The sequence below is a fragment of the Neolamprologus brichardi genome, chromosome 8 (genome assembly GCF_056152115.1).
Source record: "Neolamprologus brichardi isolate AB-2024 chromosome 8, ASM5615211v1, whole genome shotgun sequence".
Classification (NCBI taxonomy): Eukaryota; Metazoa; Chordata; class Actinopteri; order Cichliformes; family Cichlidae; genus Neolamprologus; species Neolamprologus brichardi.
The window spans coordinates 23,124,195-23,139,582 of NC_142111.1; the positions used below are offsets into that span (position 1 = coordinate 23,124,195).

A 15,388-nucleotide genomic window follows, 5' to 3' on the forward strand; every position below is an offset into this window, starting at 1 on the left:
TACCTTGTTACTGAGCGAGCCAGTCTGAACAAAAACTTTGCACGGACATCGTCACACATACAGTGATTAAAAAGATTTATGATAAATCCCAATTATTTATATTTTCCTATTTATTATGTTCATTTTATCATCTATCTTGTTAATCATCTAACTTTTTCTACCACTTGTCACAAGATGAGAAATTATTACCTCGCACAGGTTAAGCTAGAAATTTAAGCTTTTTGCAATCTTTGTGGTCTTTTTATAATTAATATTATTTTACATAGTCTTCTCACTGTACTATCCATTTAAATAACAGCAGAGATGTTAATCTAGTTCTCCTGTATAAATGTTAGAAGTGCTGTATGAATAAAAATTATTATTATTACCCAAGTGTCTGTATTCATATGGAAACTAGGCAGAATAATTCAATTCTCCCTGCACTGGAGCGTTCCCTCTGCTTTCTTTTTTTATTTTACTTATTTCTTTGTGTCTGTGTGGATGACTTCAGAAACGGTCTGTGCGTAACTCGCAGCACCTGCTCTTTGCTGAACTGTACTGAGTGTACTGACAGCGTGCTGGAGGTACCTGGCACACTCCTCTCTGGCCTTCGATGCCGCCGTCTCGTGGAAGAGCGAGCTGCTGTGTTTAAAGTACTTGTCGTATTTCTCCCCTCCCTCTCTGGGATAAATCCTCTTGAAGCCTCCCAGGTGTTTGGCCTCGTACCTCTCCATCTGCTTCACCGTGGCTGCCTGGCACTGACGCAGCTCCTCTGACCTGCCGATAAAATACACACACGGAAATACTAACCTTCACTACAGATGTGTGGTGTGTGTGACCTTGGGAAAACTTCACACCATATCTGTTCACCGTACCTGGCCTCTCTGGAGCGGTGCTGCTGCAGCCTTTCCTTCACCTTGCGTCTCTCCTCTTTAGTAATCTTACGACGATCACAGGCGCTCAGGTTGATGAGAACCAGAGTGTCGTACAGCAAAGCATCCTTCACCTCGCGGTCCAGCTGGGAGTCAGTGGTAAAACTTGGGGAGTGATTCACCTGGACATAAATATATTCAGACACACACACACACACACACACACACACACACACACACTTAGGTCTGAACAAATTTGGTTGAATTCAAGCTAACTTAATCGATTCACCAATTCATGTTTACCCAACTTTATCTATAAAGGGCACAATGCAAATGTCGACCTCACACCCAGTTGTTGCTTCACAAATACAAACATACCCTAACTTCTTTTTTTTTTTTTAAATTACAGAATTTGACTGTTATTATTTGTTTGGGATCAGATGTGTTTGTGTCATTTATACGTGTCCCTGCATTCATCTGGCTCTTATCTTGGTAAAGAACTACCTTCAGAAGACCAAAGGGAACGTTATTGACTGGCCTGGAAAAAAGCCTTGAATCAGATTGAAAATCTGTGAAGTGAACTTAAGACTAAGGTCTGTCCCCAGAAAATGAACAAATCTCAAGAAGCTTGGGAGAGTGACCACTGAAGAATGGGCTGGGATTGTTTAGGAGATGGATGTGAGACTTGTTGAAAACTACAACAAAGAACTGCGGGCTGCTATCCAGCAAAAAGGACGCACAGCTGACTTTTAGCATTAGGATTTAATAATGCAAAGTAAAACTCTGTAACCATCCAAAATGAAATTAGGATGTCTATAAAAGCTTTGCTACAACTGTTAAAATGTCCCTGTGCTGTTTAAAATTACATTTTTATTGGGGACTAATAATTCGGTCCCCATCTGTAGATGACAGAAAATAAGGAAAAGCATATTTGAGCTCCACTTGAAATTGTCATATAAAATCTTTGCGAGAGAATTGGTCATAACTGGGACATAATCTTAATAAAATTAATAGGTAATAAAAATAAATAAAAGCTATTTTGTCAAAAGACAGACTTTTTAAAAAAAAAAATATGAGTAGTAAAAAACCCAAAAGCATCCCAAAGGTCTTTTCCGTTGCTGAAAGAGGAATACGGTCTTTTTCGGGACTCTCCAGCTGTGGATTTCCTTACTGGTGCTGAGAGACTATATTGATTTGTGGATTAAAACATGTCCATGAATCAGGTTACCAAAGACCCAAAAACAACAAATTAATGGTATATTTGGTACAACACATGCAGAATATTTCCATTAGGCTTATATTTTAGTTAATGGAATAAAGCTTCAGTAAAGACCTGGAGATAGCTGACAGAGAATATAGACCATATAGACAATATATGTTTTTCTAACCTTTCAGTCAAGAATCATACGGCTTTCCAGAACACGAGAAAGTGAGGCTGAATAAGTAAAAATCACATATATGTTTGTTTTACAGTATTGTGTAACTGGTCTGTCACCTCCAGCACCCAGGGTTTGAGCCGGTGATCCATCAGTACATCGAAGCCTAGGATCTCAAAGCATGCGCTGCCGGTGGTGTGGTTGGGGAAACACGTTTGGTAGTTATGCTTGAGTATGGGATGGGCCGAGATCAGAGTCTTTATGATCACGTCCTCGATGTCGCTCCACATCTTCTCTGTGCTGTAGTTCATGGACTCCATGAGCTTGTTCAGGGCGGACAGCTTTCTGAACGGAACAACAATGAACATGGATTCTTTAAAGAGCGTTGGCGATGTACCACATCATGCACCATCTTCAGCGTGAGCAGTATTCACCGTTTGCTCCCAGAATCCTCATTACGGACAAAGTTCTCGCTGTGCTTGTTGATGGAATAGTTGGTGAGATGCATACACACGTCATCCTAATGTTAGAGAGACTAGTTACTATTTATTTAAGTAATTAAACTCACAGGAACACGTATACAGCAACGAATAAAATCAAATAAAATATGATACAAAATATAAAAAAACAAAACAAAAAACAAACAAACAGATAAACTGACCATTTTAACTATTCTGCCAAATTCCTATCACTAACTTGGGGCTTTTATTCTGAAAGTTCTCAATAGATTTACTTCCAGAGATACATGCAGAGTTAACTGGATCTAAATAAGTGTGTCTCTATAAGTCAGCCCGGGCACCGGTCAGACCATCTTTAACAGTTCTTACCACATTGCCGAGCGTTGGTTCGCTGTACTTTGTGGTGCAGAAGCGAGCCAGGCCCTCCTTGAACATGAAAATGCTGAATGGGTCACATGACGTCACGAGCACGTAGACACGCAGGTCAAACTTGTACCCATCAATGATGAAAGGCTGAAGAGGTCATTTATAAAGAACAGAAAAAGCATCACACACTGTGCGTTTTGTTGCAGGTGTTTCATGCGTTGCACCCGTTTGCTCACCCTGGAGATGTAAACCTGGCAGATCATATGTTCTCCAGGTTTGATGTCTTTACTGGATTTGGTGATGAAGATGCCTTTGCCTTGACAACCGGTGTCAGGCTTACAGATATACGTCTTGTGTTTTTTGGCCCTGGTGTAAGCATGAAAGTCGCTGTAACTGCAGTGAGATAGAGAGGATGATATCTTTTTAATGCCTAAATATTAACAACATTGTTTTAGGGGGAAAAAACCTCACGGATCTAACATCACGCACTGGATGAGAAAGAATTATATTAATACTGAAGGTTACATAAGAGGTGTTTGAAAAGGTTTAGTGATCCTTTTTAAAATACGTGGAAGATTTAGAGCCAGAATAATAATAATAAAAAAACAAAAAACTCCTGTTTCTGTTTTTGTTTGTTTTGTTGAATTTGTGCACTAGAGGGTTTTTTTGTCTTTCATATGTTTATTTTGTAGTTGTTTTCAAAAATGTGGTAAAAAACAGAGTGGAAAGTGCAGACTGACTCTGCAGGAAGGCACCATGTTCTGGGGAAGATGTTGTAGTCTTTGGGAAAGAGCTTCAGCATGCGGTTCATGTTTCTGGCCAGAGAATCCTTGCGGCAGATCTCGCTCATCCCCGGGAAATGGTTTATTTTCTGCAAAGACAGGTTTACACGGCATTACAGGACAGTCGCCTACAATATATATTAAACAATCAGTCACCAATTTAAAATCACAAGCACTGATCATGGAGTGTTCTGCTTGGAATTTCAGGTCCTGGCATTTATGTTGTTGCTTTGAGACATATTGCTCAGAAATATCAAGAGGAACATGGCAAAGAGCCCACATCTGTGATCTAGACTTCAAATTCCCCCGATCCCAACTGAGCACCAGAAGAACACACCTAACAGTTTAGCAGATGCAGTAGATGTAGCTCCAGAGCCTGAATAGTGAACCCTGTGCAGAAGTGCCTTAAACCTGCATTATTTCTAACAGCCAGCAGGGAGTGATGACTCGCACTGCAAACAGCTCAAGCTGAATAGAAGTCTATGAGAAGATAGTCCTTGGCCTCATCGCTCTGCGACCTCAGTGAACCTTTTTGGGATGGGTTTAAACAAGTGAAAGGTTTCCCAAACGGAGACGCAAAACCCAACCAGGAAGAAAAAAAATCTAGACAATCAAACATGCAGAGTGACCTGCTGCGGTGACCCCCTGTGAATAGAGGAACAACCCAAAGTAGCTCGTAGGTGTCCATGGCTTTTTGTAACATCTGGTTTAAAAACACCACGCTGTTGATGGTAAAAACACTCAGCTCTGACTTCAGAGCATGTTGATCCTTTTTCTGAGCAAGAATCCTGACATTCCTTCACTGACCAAATGTGTTTAACTTTTTTTATGGCAGCAATAAACATGACAGTTTACTTATTTTAATTTAAGACATGTTTTATTTTAATTAAGTTTAAAACGTTTTTATTTAATGTAAAATTATATTTTGTTTTAATTTACTTTCAAATTCTTCAGTTGCTGAAGGGGCTGCATAGTTTTCATAAACTGCATAGTTCAGAATAGCTATAATTGTACCAGATGGTTGCGTTCAGTTAAGTTGGACTAGACTGTAATACAAACCGTTCAGTTTATAAAACTGACTGAAATGAGAGAAAGACTGAGTGTGAGACTTTGTTATTAGATAAAATGAATATTGATAAAGTTTACCTTTATGTACAGAATCTGAATGTCGCAAAATATTTTTAAAAATTGCAATAATATCGTATCGTGGGATGTATGGTGATTCCCACCTCTAATAAATATATATATATGGTATCTCAAAAGATCTCTAACAAATCTACTTTAATAAATTACTCATGGTCAAAGAGAATCGAATTACCCAGTATGATGGCAAATTAAAAGCATGGACTGAAGAAGGACATGTACATCATCATTTCATTGGTAAAGATATTTAGAAAAATGTCATAGTTTGAAGAAACAGATGAATTTTCCACTTCACAAATACAATTACACATTTAATCAATAAATAATCAAATGAAGCATCAATAATCTTTTCTGATGATGGCAGTGATGGAGGTGTTAGGTTAGTTAGGTGCATTGATTACCTGGTAACGCTTCATGTCCTTTACACGGTCTAGAGACACTGAGCAGTCGGTCCAGAACAGCGTCCAATCTTCACTGTCCATCGCCTCTCTGAGGCCGTATCTACGAGCAGCTCGCCGCACTGTGACAAATCAAGCATTTAGCATCTTAACAGCGCTCCATCTGTTTCCCACAGGCAACCAGAGGCCCCTTTCTGCTTGTACAGTGTTTTAAAGTGCATTGTAAAAAAAGCTTTTTTAAATGAAATACATAGAGTGTTACAAACTTTATAAAAATAACCGTTATTATTTAGATGTTTTTTTTTGTTTATTCCTGGCAGTTTTAAAAGTAGGACTGGATTATTGGTGATATTTTACTGTGCAGTTATTAGATGCTTTATCTGTTACTGAACCTTTTTGTTTTGTATTGTGTGAATTTGATGTGTTTTACAAAGTCTGTTAAGTAATCATGTGATTACTTCACATTTCACATTTGGGATTTTATATATTTATTTTATATTGAGCCTTGTGTGACCCCTCAGTTAATCAACTTCCTGAAACCTTTCAGCCATGATTGTTCTGATTGGCTGCCCCTCGTAAATAGCAGATTTGAAGTTTCCCCGCCGAGAGGAGGAATATAAAATATGAAACTGAGTGTTTAGAGCTGTCTGAAACACTAAACACTAAACACTCAATGATGAAATCAGGGTGAGCTTTTAGTGCATTGTGACTTCATTATTTGAAACTTGCCCACGCTCAATATGATCATACATCTCTATAATACTGTATATATGATGAAAATAAGGATTTACTGCAGAGATCCAAATGGAAAAAGCACTGTCCACATGCTTTTATCTATTTGACATCTGTAGTATTTGTATTCAGCCTTGTCTAGCTAGAAACAACTTAAAATTGGACATTTATGATTTAGTGATCTCTAGCAGACGTACCACTTTCATATTTGCAGTTGGTGAGGTTGATCCACAGTCATCTGAAAGACAAGAGAGACAGAAAGAGGGACAGACATCTGCTGTGCTGCACAGTGCCTCGTTTTGCTCTCCTGAACGATGAGGATAAGTGAGAAAAGAGACCTTAAGAGCCTCCAGGACGAGTTATAGAATCGTAACTGACAGGGTACTTGGCAGTTAATATACCTGCAAAGGGAGATAACAGCAAAAGTACAACCCCAGTTCTGAAGTAGTTGATGCTGTGTAAAATGTAAATGAAAACAGAGTGCAATGATTTGCAAATCTCATAAATACATATTTTATTCACAATAGAACAATGAAAACATATCAAACGTGTTATATCTATTTCAAACACTCAACAGAAATAAATGACAAACAGTTCAGTAAATGGGAGAAATTATTATTGTGCTACAGTTGGCAAGGGAAAAACCCAGAATAAGATGGCAAAGAGCAAGGGAGAGCTTACATTATTGTGATTAAAAGATTATTATACTCTGGCACAATTAGGGGCTCTATTTTGCTGTTGCAACTCAAATTACAAAGTAAGATGGAAGGAAATCTAAGAGCACATTTCTGGGGATATTCTAATTCAAGCACAGCTGGGTGATTACAAAAAGGGATCCAGAATTTAATGGACATAGGTAGCATATGGATTAATCCCATTCATGGATGATACGGTGAACTGTATTTACGGACGGTGTTTTCTGGAAGTGTCCCTGAGCCTGTGTAGTCTGTGTATTTCAATGACAAAACCATTCCTGTTTTTAAGGCAGTGCCACCCGAGGGCCCAAAGATCACACAGGCATCTAATGTTGATTTTGACCGTAACAATATCCTGATATCTGTATCACAATTTATAGACCCTCTTTTTTGAGGTGAGCCTCTCTCTACAGCCCCATCATGTTACCAACTTGTTGCTAATTAAGCTAATTACTTGTAAAATGTTTCTTTTTAGCATCAAATACTTATATTGAGTTCACGTGACATCCTTCTAAATTACTGCACACTCAAAACTGTTAGCATCCTAGGTTTTTAGGTGATGTGTTTTATGTTTCTTGGTTTATTTTTGGATTTGTTCTTGTTCCATGGCATGTTGTCTTTATAGTTTAATGTTGCTTTCCTTGTACTTCCAAGTTTTGCTATTTATATTTCCAGTCCTTGGTTCTGTATCAGTGTTAGTTTCACTCTTGTGTCACCCTTGTTCCTTGTTTTGTGTCTGTGAGTAGTCAGTCTTTGTCTCTGTATTTGTTTGCCTTTGGTCTGTGTCCAGTTTCATGTCAAGGTCATAGTGTGTATCTGTTTATCTTCTTTGTTTAGTTTGTAATATTGGGTTATCCTCATCTGTGATCTCTCTCTGTGCTCTGTGGTTGTCTGTTCTCTCAGATTAGTCTCGGCACGATCTGATATCCTTGTGTTGGTGTTGTTCCCAGATCATCATACTAAATGTTGTTCCAGGATCAACATTGCAAGTGACCAATCAGAATGTTGTGACGTCATACTTTTGCGACTTCGGGAAAAACCGACGTAAAACAAAAAACTGTACTTAAGGTGCGAGAAACCGCCTTTGTCCGCCGATTAACGGACCCTAACCCTGACCCTAACCCTTTAATAAACGCTAAGCAGAATTGATATTGTCCTTGCAACATTGGAATTTCATAAATGCACGAATAGGTTGGTGCACAAAAGAATAACGTCACAATAATGTGATTGGTCACTTGCAATGTTGAACCTGGAACAACATTTTCATGATGATCTGGGAACAACACCAACACGACGATATCAGATCATCCTTAGTCTCGTGTCCTCTTTCAGTCATGTCTCTGTGTTCTGTTACTCTGTTCCTGTGTCAAGTGTGTGTGTCTTGTCTGGGCATCTGTCTCTGAGTTTGTTATGGTTCATGTCTTATTTTGATAGTCCCTTTTCTCATGTGTCTCTCATCAATTCGATTCTCTTCACCTGTGTTGCCCAGGTGTTTCCTCTCTGCCCTGCTTCCTTCCTGTGCATATATTGTCCATATAATTAATTCCTGTTTAGTTTGAGTTTTGGTATTTTTGTATTAAAAGCTGTTTTGAGTGCAGTCCTGCCTCCGAGTCTGCACCCTGCCAGCTACACATTAACACATGACAAAAATAAGGAAATTAACATTTAACTTCAGTTACCAAGTTAACACTTCTTAATTATTACTTTTCTCATCTTAAAAACTCATAGGTTCACGATCAACCCATGTAAGGTTGGAAGTGCAATTTGAATAATGGACACACTCTTTTGAAAGAATTTTGTCTGGTTGGAGGAGCCAAAGCAGTCGATTTTACAGAATAGTGAGTTACACCCACTTAACAAAACTTTGAAAAGAATTAACCCAACATTTCAAAAGTATCATTTTATCATCTGTATACAAATTAGATTAATTTTTAATTTATAGTTTCTCTCTTTTGTTTTAATTATAGTCAATAAATTCAATAAATATTTTAATTCTGGAAAGATCACCAATTTAAGAATATATTTGAGCCTTTTGTTGCCCCATACCAACTTTTTTGAGACATGTTGCTGCCATCAAATTCAGAAAGCGCTAATATTTTTCTTAAAAATTGCACATTTTCTCAGTTCATGTTCTTTTGTGAATAAAATACAGGTTTATGATCTTTGCAAAACATTGCATTTTGCTCATAATCCCATTTTATACAGCGTTCAAACTTTTTCAGAATTGCCATCGTACACATGGACGAGCTCTAGCAGTAAAGTACCTCTTCTTGCTTTTCCTTCTCTGCTTGTTGACGGGTTGCGGCATGCGTTTGCAAGATTCAGTTTGGCTTTCGCTCTCCTCTCCCTCACCCTGCTGCTCACATTTATGTGTGTCCGTGTTTCTTTCTGGGCTGTCCAGAGGTAGACCCATCCTGAATGAGAAACATGTGCTCAGCTGACCTGCAAGGCATGCCGAAAACTTCATGAAATTGTGACACAAACAGAAAAATGATCAATTTTCAAACACTCATATCTCTCATTCTGAATGGTATGTGCCATACAGCCACACAATGAAATTCAATCAAATAGAACAAACTACATGCTGTAAGTGCACGCGTGGAATCGTGTTTCTGTTTCCATCTCTCTCATCAGGTGAGTGCTCTGGCTGTCAGCGTGCTGTCACAGGCCGGCATTCAAGGGTTATTGTGGCAGTACAGATACAGGGAGTGGGTAATACTACAGCCACGGTGAGGGGAAATGATCCTAATACCAAGCAGAAGTGCTAAAGCGTGACACTTTTTTACTTTTACTGCTTTTTATAACGTAAATTAAAAAGACACATCGTAAGTGGTGCAAGGAAGCAATACATGGACACAAGTGAAAATATTTCAATCTATTCATTCTTCAGATGTTGTCTTTTAGTAGTATCCCTTCCCCATTTTCCCTGTTGAAGTGACAGATTTATCTTTTTATATTATACAGTTTATCTCCTCAACAACATCCTGCCTTCGACTGGGAGTAGAAAGGCAGCACAAAGCACCAGTCGCTGTCTCGATTACCCTGATCATCAAGTTTTTGGACAGGAAACTGTCGAGCCTAAAAGCACTTTTGCTAAATGACCACACTGAAATGATCACCGATACACTCTTCCAGATAAACATCACACAAGTTATTTGTAATTTTATATAAGTAGCAGGTATCACTGCAAGTATAAGCAGAGAGACATGGCACTCAGAGAATCCCGAACTGAGATCTATGGTGGAAATTTAATAAAAGTAAAGAATAGAAACATAACTTTTAGAGGAAAATTATTAACTACTTCTACTACTAATTTAAAGCAATCAGCAAACATTTTGAATGTTTTTTCATCAGATCTAAAATAACAATAAAAAGGATAATAATAATAAAAATAATAATAATAACAATAACAATAACAATAACAATAATAATAATAATAATAATAATAATAATAATTTACTTTATTCCTGCAGTACATTTAAAAGAGTTTACAACTTGCTTTGAAGGAAGCAGAAAGCAGGATAGTTTAGACTTAACCAAACAGCCAAATGTCAAATTCACATATATTTTAAAAAAAAAACAAAAAACTACAAAACATAAAGATTAAAAATATAAGACTAAAATCAGACAATCAGAGGTGATTTAAACATGGTTACTGACTCTGAAAAGCTTATCTCTTCAAGGAAGAGTGTTCCGACGCATCCTGATAACGAAAGGATTGTCGTTTTTATGACTTTAATCACAATTTTGAAACAGTCAGGAGGGGTACAAACTGTTGATAACCTGTTATCTCTGACTTGTTTTTGTCAAGAAAGCAAATGAAAAGAAAGCCTTACTATGTTGAACTTGGTTCATAGTACACACCTCTGTTGACTATAATTAGTCCTCAGTATACAATATACGATTCATTTAGCGTGGATAATTCTATCCTATTAGTGTGGCTTTGTGTGAAATACACAAAGACAATGTACAGGTGTTAACTCAGGTTATTTACGTGTTCTTCTGTAAACATCTTTCTGCATTCTGACCTAAACGGAGTCACTGTCACAGCAGCGTCTCAGCCGTTCGCCTCTGACTCTTGTCTGGTGTCTTACAGGGTCAAGGTGAGTTCAAGTGAACTCCTGATAATGATCGTGACAGAATATTGCGGGTTGGTGGTATTAAAGAAGGACACCACAGGTACACAGTGGGAGGTTACGGTGCCAGGTAACAGCACTCGGATCCAATGATCTGGATAATCCTGACCCTGAACTGTGAGCTTTACAGTGGCTTGAAACACCCCACTGACCTCACCCCAGATACAGTTACAGCCCCGTGAAGGATTTCTCCAAGACTCTCCTTCAGTGTTCAACAACAGCAGGTACATAAGTAGCACCTTTGTGCCCCCAATCCTCAGCAAACAATGGCATGCTCCAGTAAAGTGAGACTTTAACTGGTAATTATCACTACGCAACATCAGACTAAATGTCGGACTAAAATTTGACATGCCACGCTAACACTTACTAAAACTATGCAGCACTAAGCACAGTGTTTAGAGGGGATACACTGTATTGTCCAAAACTTGACACTAGTGTAATGCAATGCAAATGAGAAAAAGTATACATAGAAAAAAAACATACAACAATTACACCTTCATATGGATTTTTTCACATATACACATGCACCAGGCTGCAAAACCCTTTCTCAATTGTATCAAGTTGTTTAAATAAAGTAAATTAAATTCAGTTCAATTAATAAAAATGCAAAATTAAGTCTATATCATTTGCACAAGCTAATAAATCCAAGTCTACAAACTGCTAACAGTTGAAAAAGATTCAGAGAGGAACTCTGTCACTTGACTGATTTCGGTGGTGAACGGTAACTAAAACTAACCCAGATTAATTCAGCAGTATTGGGATAATTCACCCGTGCATCCATCCAGCCATCCATTTTCAGACACTTTGACACTTATCCAGGTCATGAGGGCAGCAGACTGAACAAAGACACCCAGACCTGCCTCACCTCCTCCAGCTCTCCTGAGGGGATACCAAGTAATCCCCTGGCCAGCTGAGAGACAGAATCTCTCTACTATGTCGTGTGTCGACCCAGACCTTGACTGACCAGTAAGTCGACAGCTTTGCTTTCACGTTCTGACTTTTCTCTATCACATAAGATCAGTACATTATCTACATTACTGCAAATGTGTCAGTCCATCTGTCAGCTTCCTGCTCTCATCTCCTCTCGCTTGTGAACGAGACCCTGAGATACTTAAACTCCTCTACTGGAAGCATAAACTCCTTCTAGCCCTGTAGTGGACACTCCATCCTGTTAGCACTTGGAGGTGTTAATTCTCATCCCAGCCAATTCATAAACCACCCCAGCACAAGCTGCAGGTTGTTGCTCTATGAAACCAACAGAACATCATTGTATAAAACCCCAAGACCCTCCAACCTTTGGCTGCACCTATTCTATCCTAAAATTATGAACTGAATTGTTGAAAAAGGGAAGCCTTGGTGAAGTCCAACATCCACAGTAATGAGTCTGATTTATTTAATCCAAACCAAGCTTACTGTGGTGGAACAGGGGTTGAATACCTCACAAAAACTAAAACCCACAAAGAGGCATGTGGTCGGATGTCTTTTCCTACAAAACTCACATAGATGGGTTGGGCAAACGCTAATGTGCCCTCAGACAGCCCTGAGAGGAGATAGGGCTGGGACAAAACTACAATCGTGAATCCAAGGATTGTCCAAGGGACATATGATTCTGTCCGTCACCCTGACATAAACCTGAAGCCTTGAGAGTGGCAATCTACCACCCCAGTTTGCCTTTCCTGATTATGATTGGACATATCTTGGCACAATCTGCTGAGTTTTTGTCATTTCTAAGGTGAAGTTTGTGGTTCTGTTGAATGACAACTAATAAATGGGCTTTTAGCACTCAAAACCTGTTGCATTTGACTGTTTTCAGTTCTATGCCAGTGTATCTGATAGACTGACAGCTCAATAGTGTCTAATCATCTTTTGATAAAGTTCTTACTTACCTGCACTGGTGAAGTCATCGATATTAGAGGGTGTTGCTCCCCCTTTGTCCACACCTCTTTGAATCAGGGATCTCAGCTTCTTAAGACACTGCCACACTCCTCAACAAGCAAACAGGTGAGCCACATCTCTGTACCTCTGGAGCCTTAAAAAAGCAGATTTGTATCATCAGCTCAGATTGACTTACTTAGTTTGACTCAAGCAGTGGATCTGGTGACTAATTAGAAACAGTGGGGACAAAAAATAAAAAACCCAATCCCTCCTGAAAAGATTGAGAGATCTTAGTGGGGAGCAAGTGGAGAGGTATAATCCCTGACATTTGTTCGGTGAAATAGGAGAAGTGCTTTTCAACGCCTCGACTTGTTAAATTTAAATCTGTGCTGAAAAGAGCTGCAGCAGTGTGTGGTGTAAGTGAACAGGCTGGACATCGATCTTCCCGGCCAAGCTGAAACGAAGCACCTTCAGCCGGAGCATGAAGACAGAAGAGAAGATGTAGGCCAAACATTTGGCAAAGAAGAATAAAAAGTAGAAACGCGACACTGTACCTTGCTTCTGAACATGTCTTAATTAGACATAACGGGCCTGGACAATAATGATGAGGTGAAAGAGTAGCACAAAATCTGGTGAGGCTACAAGCTGGAACTGATCAGACGCCTTGATTAATCAGTCACTCAACATTAATTAATAATCAGCTGACATCTTACTCCCTGCCACACTCACTTATCTATGTCCTGCCTTTGTTATGATGCTTTAAAGATCTACTGCTAAGCTTCAAGCAACTGAAGCGTGTGAGTCGTGACTGCACACACTGTTCCAGGTATTTAACTGATATGTGTGTGTGTGAGCCTCATGGGAAATTATAGTTTAATGCAGGGGTGTCGAACTGCTTGTTTGTTTGTTTGCCACATGGAACCAATTTTAGTGGATCAATAAAACCAAAGAAATACATATACATAAATTCTGGTCCATACATTTACAATACAACAAGGATAAAGAGTTTTTCCATATTCAGTCAGCCTGCTGTTATCACAATGAAAAGCTTTAGGGTGATTCCTTATCAGAAGCATATTACTTCAGTTGGTCAGTAAAAGGGCCTGCAAAACTAGCAATAACCCACACAACATTCAGAAAAAAACAATGCCCATCCACTGGGCTGGATTTGACCTATGTATTAAATGAGAGTAAGAGTCTCTGGAACAATCTAAAAATCAAATAAAAAAAGCCAGTCACTTCTTTCTAAGTTACATCTTTTATTCCCTAAACAATTTCTGTACATTTTTCCTACAGCTGATTAATCTTCATATGCTGTTTCCCCACAATGCTTGCTTTAGTATGCTGCTCTTGTAAAGCACTTTTGTAATGTGGCTTTGATAAGGACTATATATATTTTGACCGAGTACACTCCAAACTCTTTATTGTAACTTTTAGTCAGTTCCTGTTCTCTTTGCAGCTATTTATGTTCATTTTGCCCTTCCTTTTAGGCTGTCTAATCTTGTTGTGCTTTCTTTTTTAGTTATAATTTGATTTTAGTCGTTTGTGTTAATTTTGCATCTTCTTTAGCTTCTTTTTGTTTCTCTTTGCAGATACAGATATTTTTGTTTTGCTTCATTACACCAAATGTAACGATTTTGATTCCTTCAATTACCATTTAAATGCTGCACTGCCACTGGTAAATGTCACCTAGATTATACTTGTAGCGAAGAAGCGTCGGTCGGGCACAGTAACGTTTAGAAAGTTTTTTTTTTAAGGTTAGCATGAAACAAAGGGCGCAAATTACTTTTTTTTTTCAAAAGTAAAAAGTATTCAAAAGAAAATGCATTGGTAGACTTCAAAGAGATTTTCTTTAAGGTACAGTATTGTATGTTATCAAGTTTATTCTCTACTTTAACCTACCCACGGTGTTGAGGTGCTAATTTGAAATGTGAAGATAAGCTCACGCAGAAAGGAGGCACAGGCTTACAGAGCTTCTCTTTTCGGAACCAACCTCAAGCCATTTTTAAGCAAAAACGTTTCTAAATTTAAATTTCAGTGATAGGTTGCGAGGGTTTCTCCCAGTGCAGTAAAAAAAAACATAAAAGAAGTTTATCTGTGCTTTTAAAATCAAGCTAACGTCTAGCAAAGAAAACGGACCGCACAGCTTGACGCGAGACCTGTTGTTTCTATGGCAACAGAACGCCGACCTCTCCCCAGCTCGGTCAGCTTTAAAAAGCTTTAAAAAGGAAACAAAATGTGAATTTACCGATGGATGTGGTATCCTCTTGTTATCGGTGAGTAACACTAAGCGAGCAGCCTTCCGTATTGTTAATGATGCTGGCGTGTCGTGCTCTTGGTCTTGGCTGGGAGGACCGAGGAGCCCTATAACCTACAATGTAAACATGAATGAAGTCGAGGAGAAGACGAAGACCCTGTTAAGACTTTTAGCCAATCACAAGTCGGGGGTGTGAGAGTTCTCGTCTCTGATTGGTTGTTTGTTTCACCGATGAGGAAAACTGCATCAACAGGCGCACCACGTATCCCAGGCGTGAAATACTGGGAATCTTTGTTTTGCTTTCTTTTGTTGTTGTTTT

At 38.7% G+C, this 15,388-nt stretch overlaps 1 protein-coding gene across 3 annotated transcripts in view; it reads right to left on the bottom strand.

Annotated features, from left to right (window-relative positions):
• The window catches only part of ttll6 (tubulin tyrosine ligase-like family, member 6), a 23,013-nt gene extending 7,784 nt beyond the window's left edge, over nt 1-15,229 (bottom strand). Inside the window, exons 1-12 of one of the 3 annotated variants that reach the window (XM_035908812.2) lie at nt 15,061-15,229; nt 12,824-12,966; nt 9,066-9,243; nt 6,304-6,341; nt 5,378-5,496; nt 3,807-3,922; nt 3,288-3,444; nt 3,055-3,198; nt 2,662-2,747; nt 2,347-2,572; nt 855-1,033; nt 568-756 (exon numbers count right to left, since the gene is read on the bottom strand). In XM_035908812.2, the coding sequence (XP_035764705.2) occupies nt 568-756; nt 855-1,033; nt 2,347-2,572; nt 2,662-2,747; nt 3,055-3,198; nt 3,288-3,444; nt 3,807-3,922; nt 5,378-5,496; nt 6,304-6,341; nt 9,066-9,214 (1,403 nt within the window). In that variant the 5' untranslated portion in view covers nt 9,215-9,243; nt 12,824-12,966; nt 15,061-15,229. Of the gene's footprint in view, nt 1-567; nt 757-854; nt 1,034-2,346; nt 2,573-2,661; nt 2,748-3,054; nt 3,199-3,287; nt 3,445-3,791; nt 3,923-5,377; nt 5,497-6,303; nt 6,345-9,065; nt 9,244-12,823; nt 12,967-15,060 lie in introns of those variants that run through there. The other 2 variants (XM_035908811.2, XM_035908813.2) reach the window with 2 other exon arrangements.
• Nucleotides 15,230-15,388: the final 159 nt, after the last annotated feature.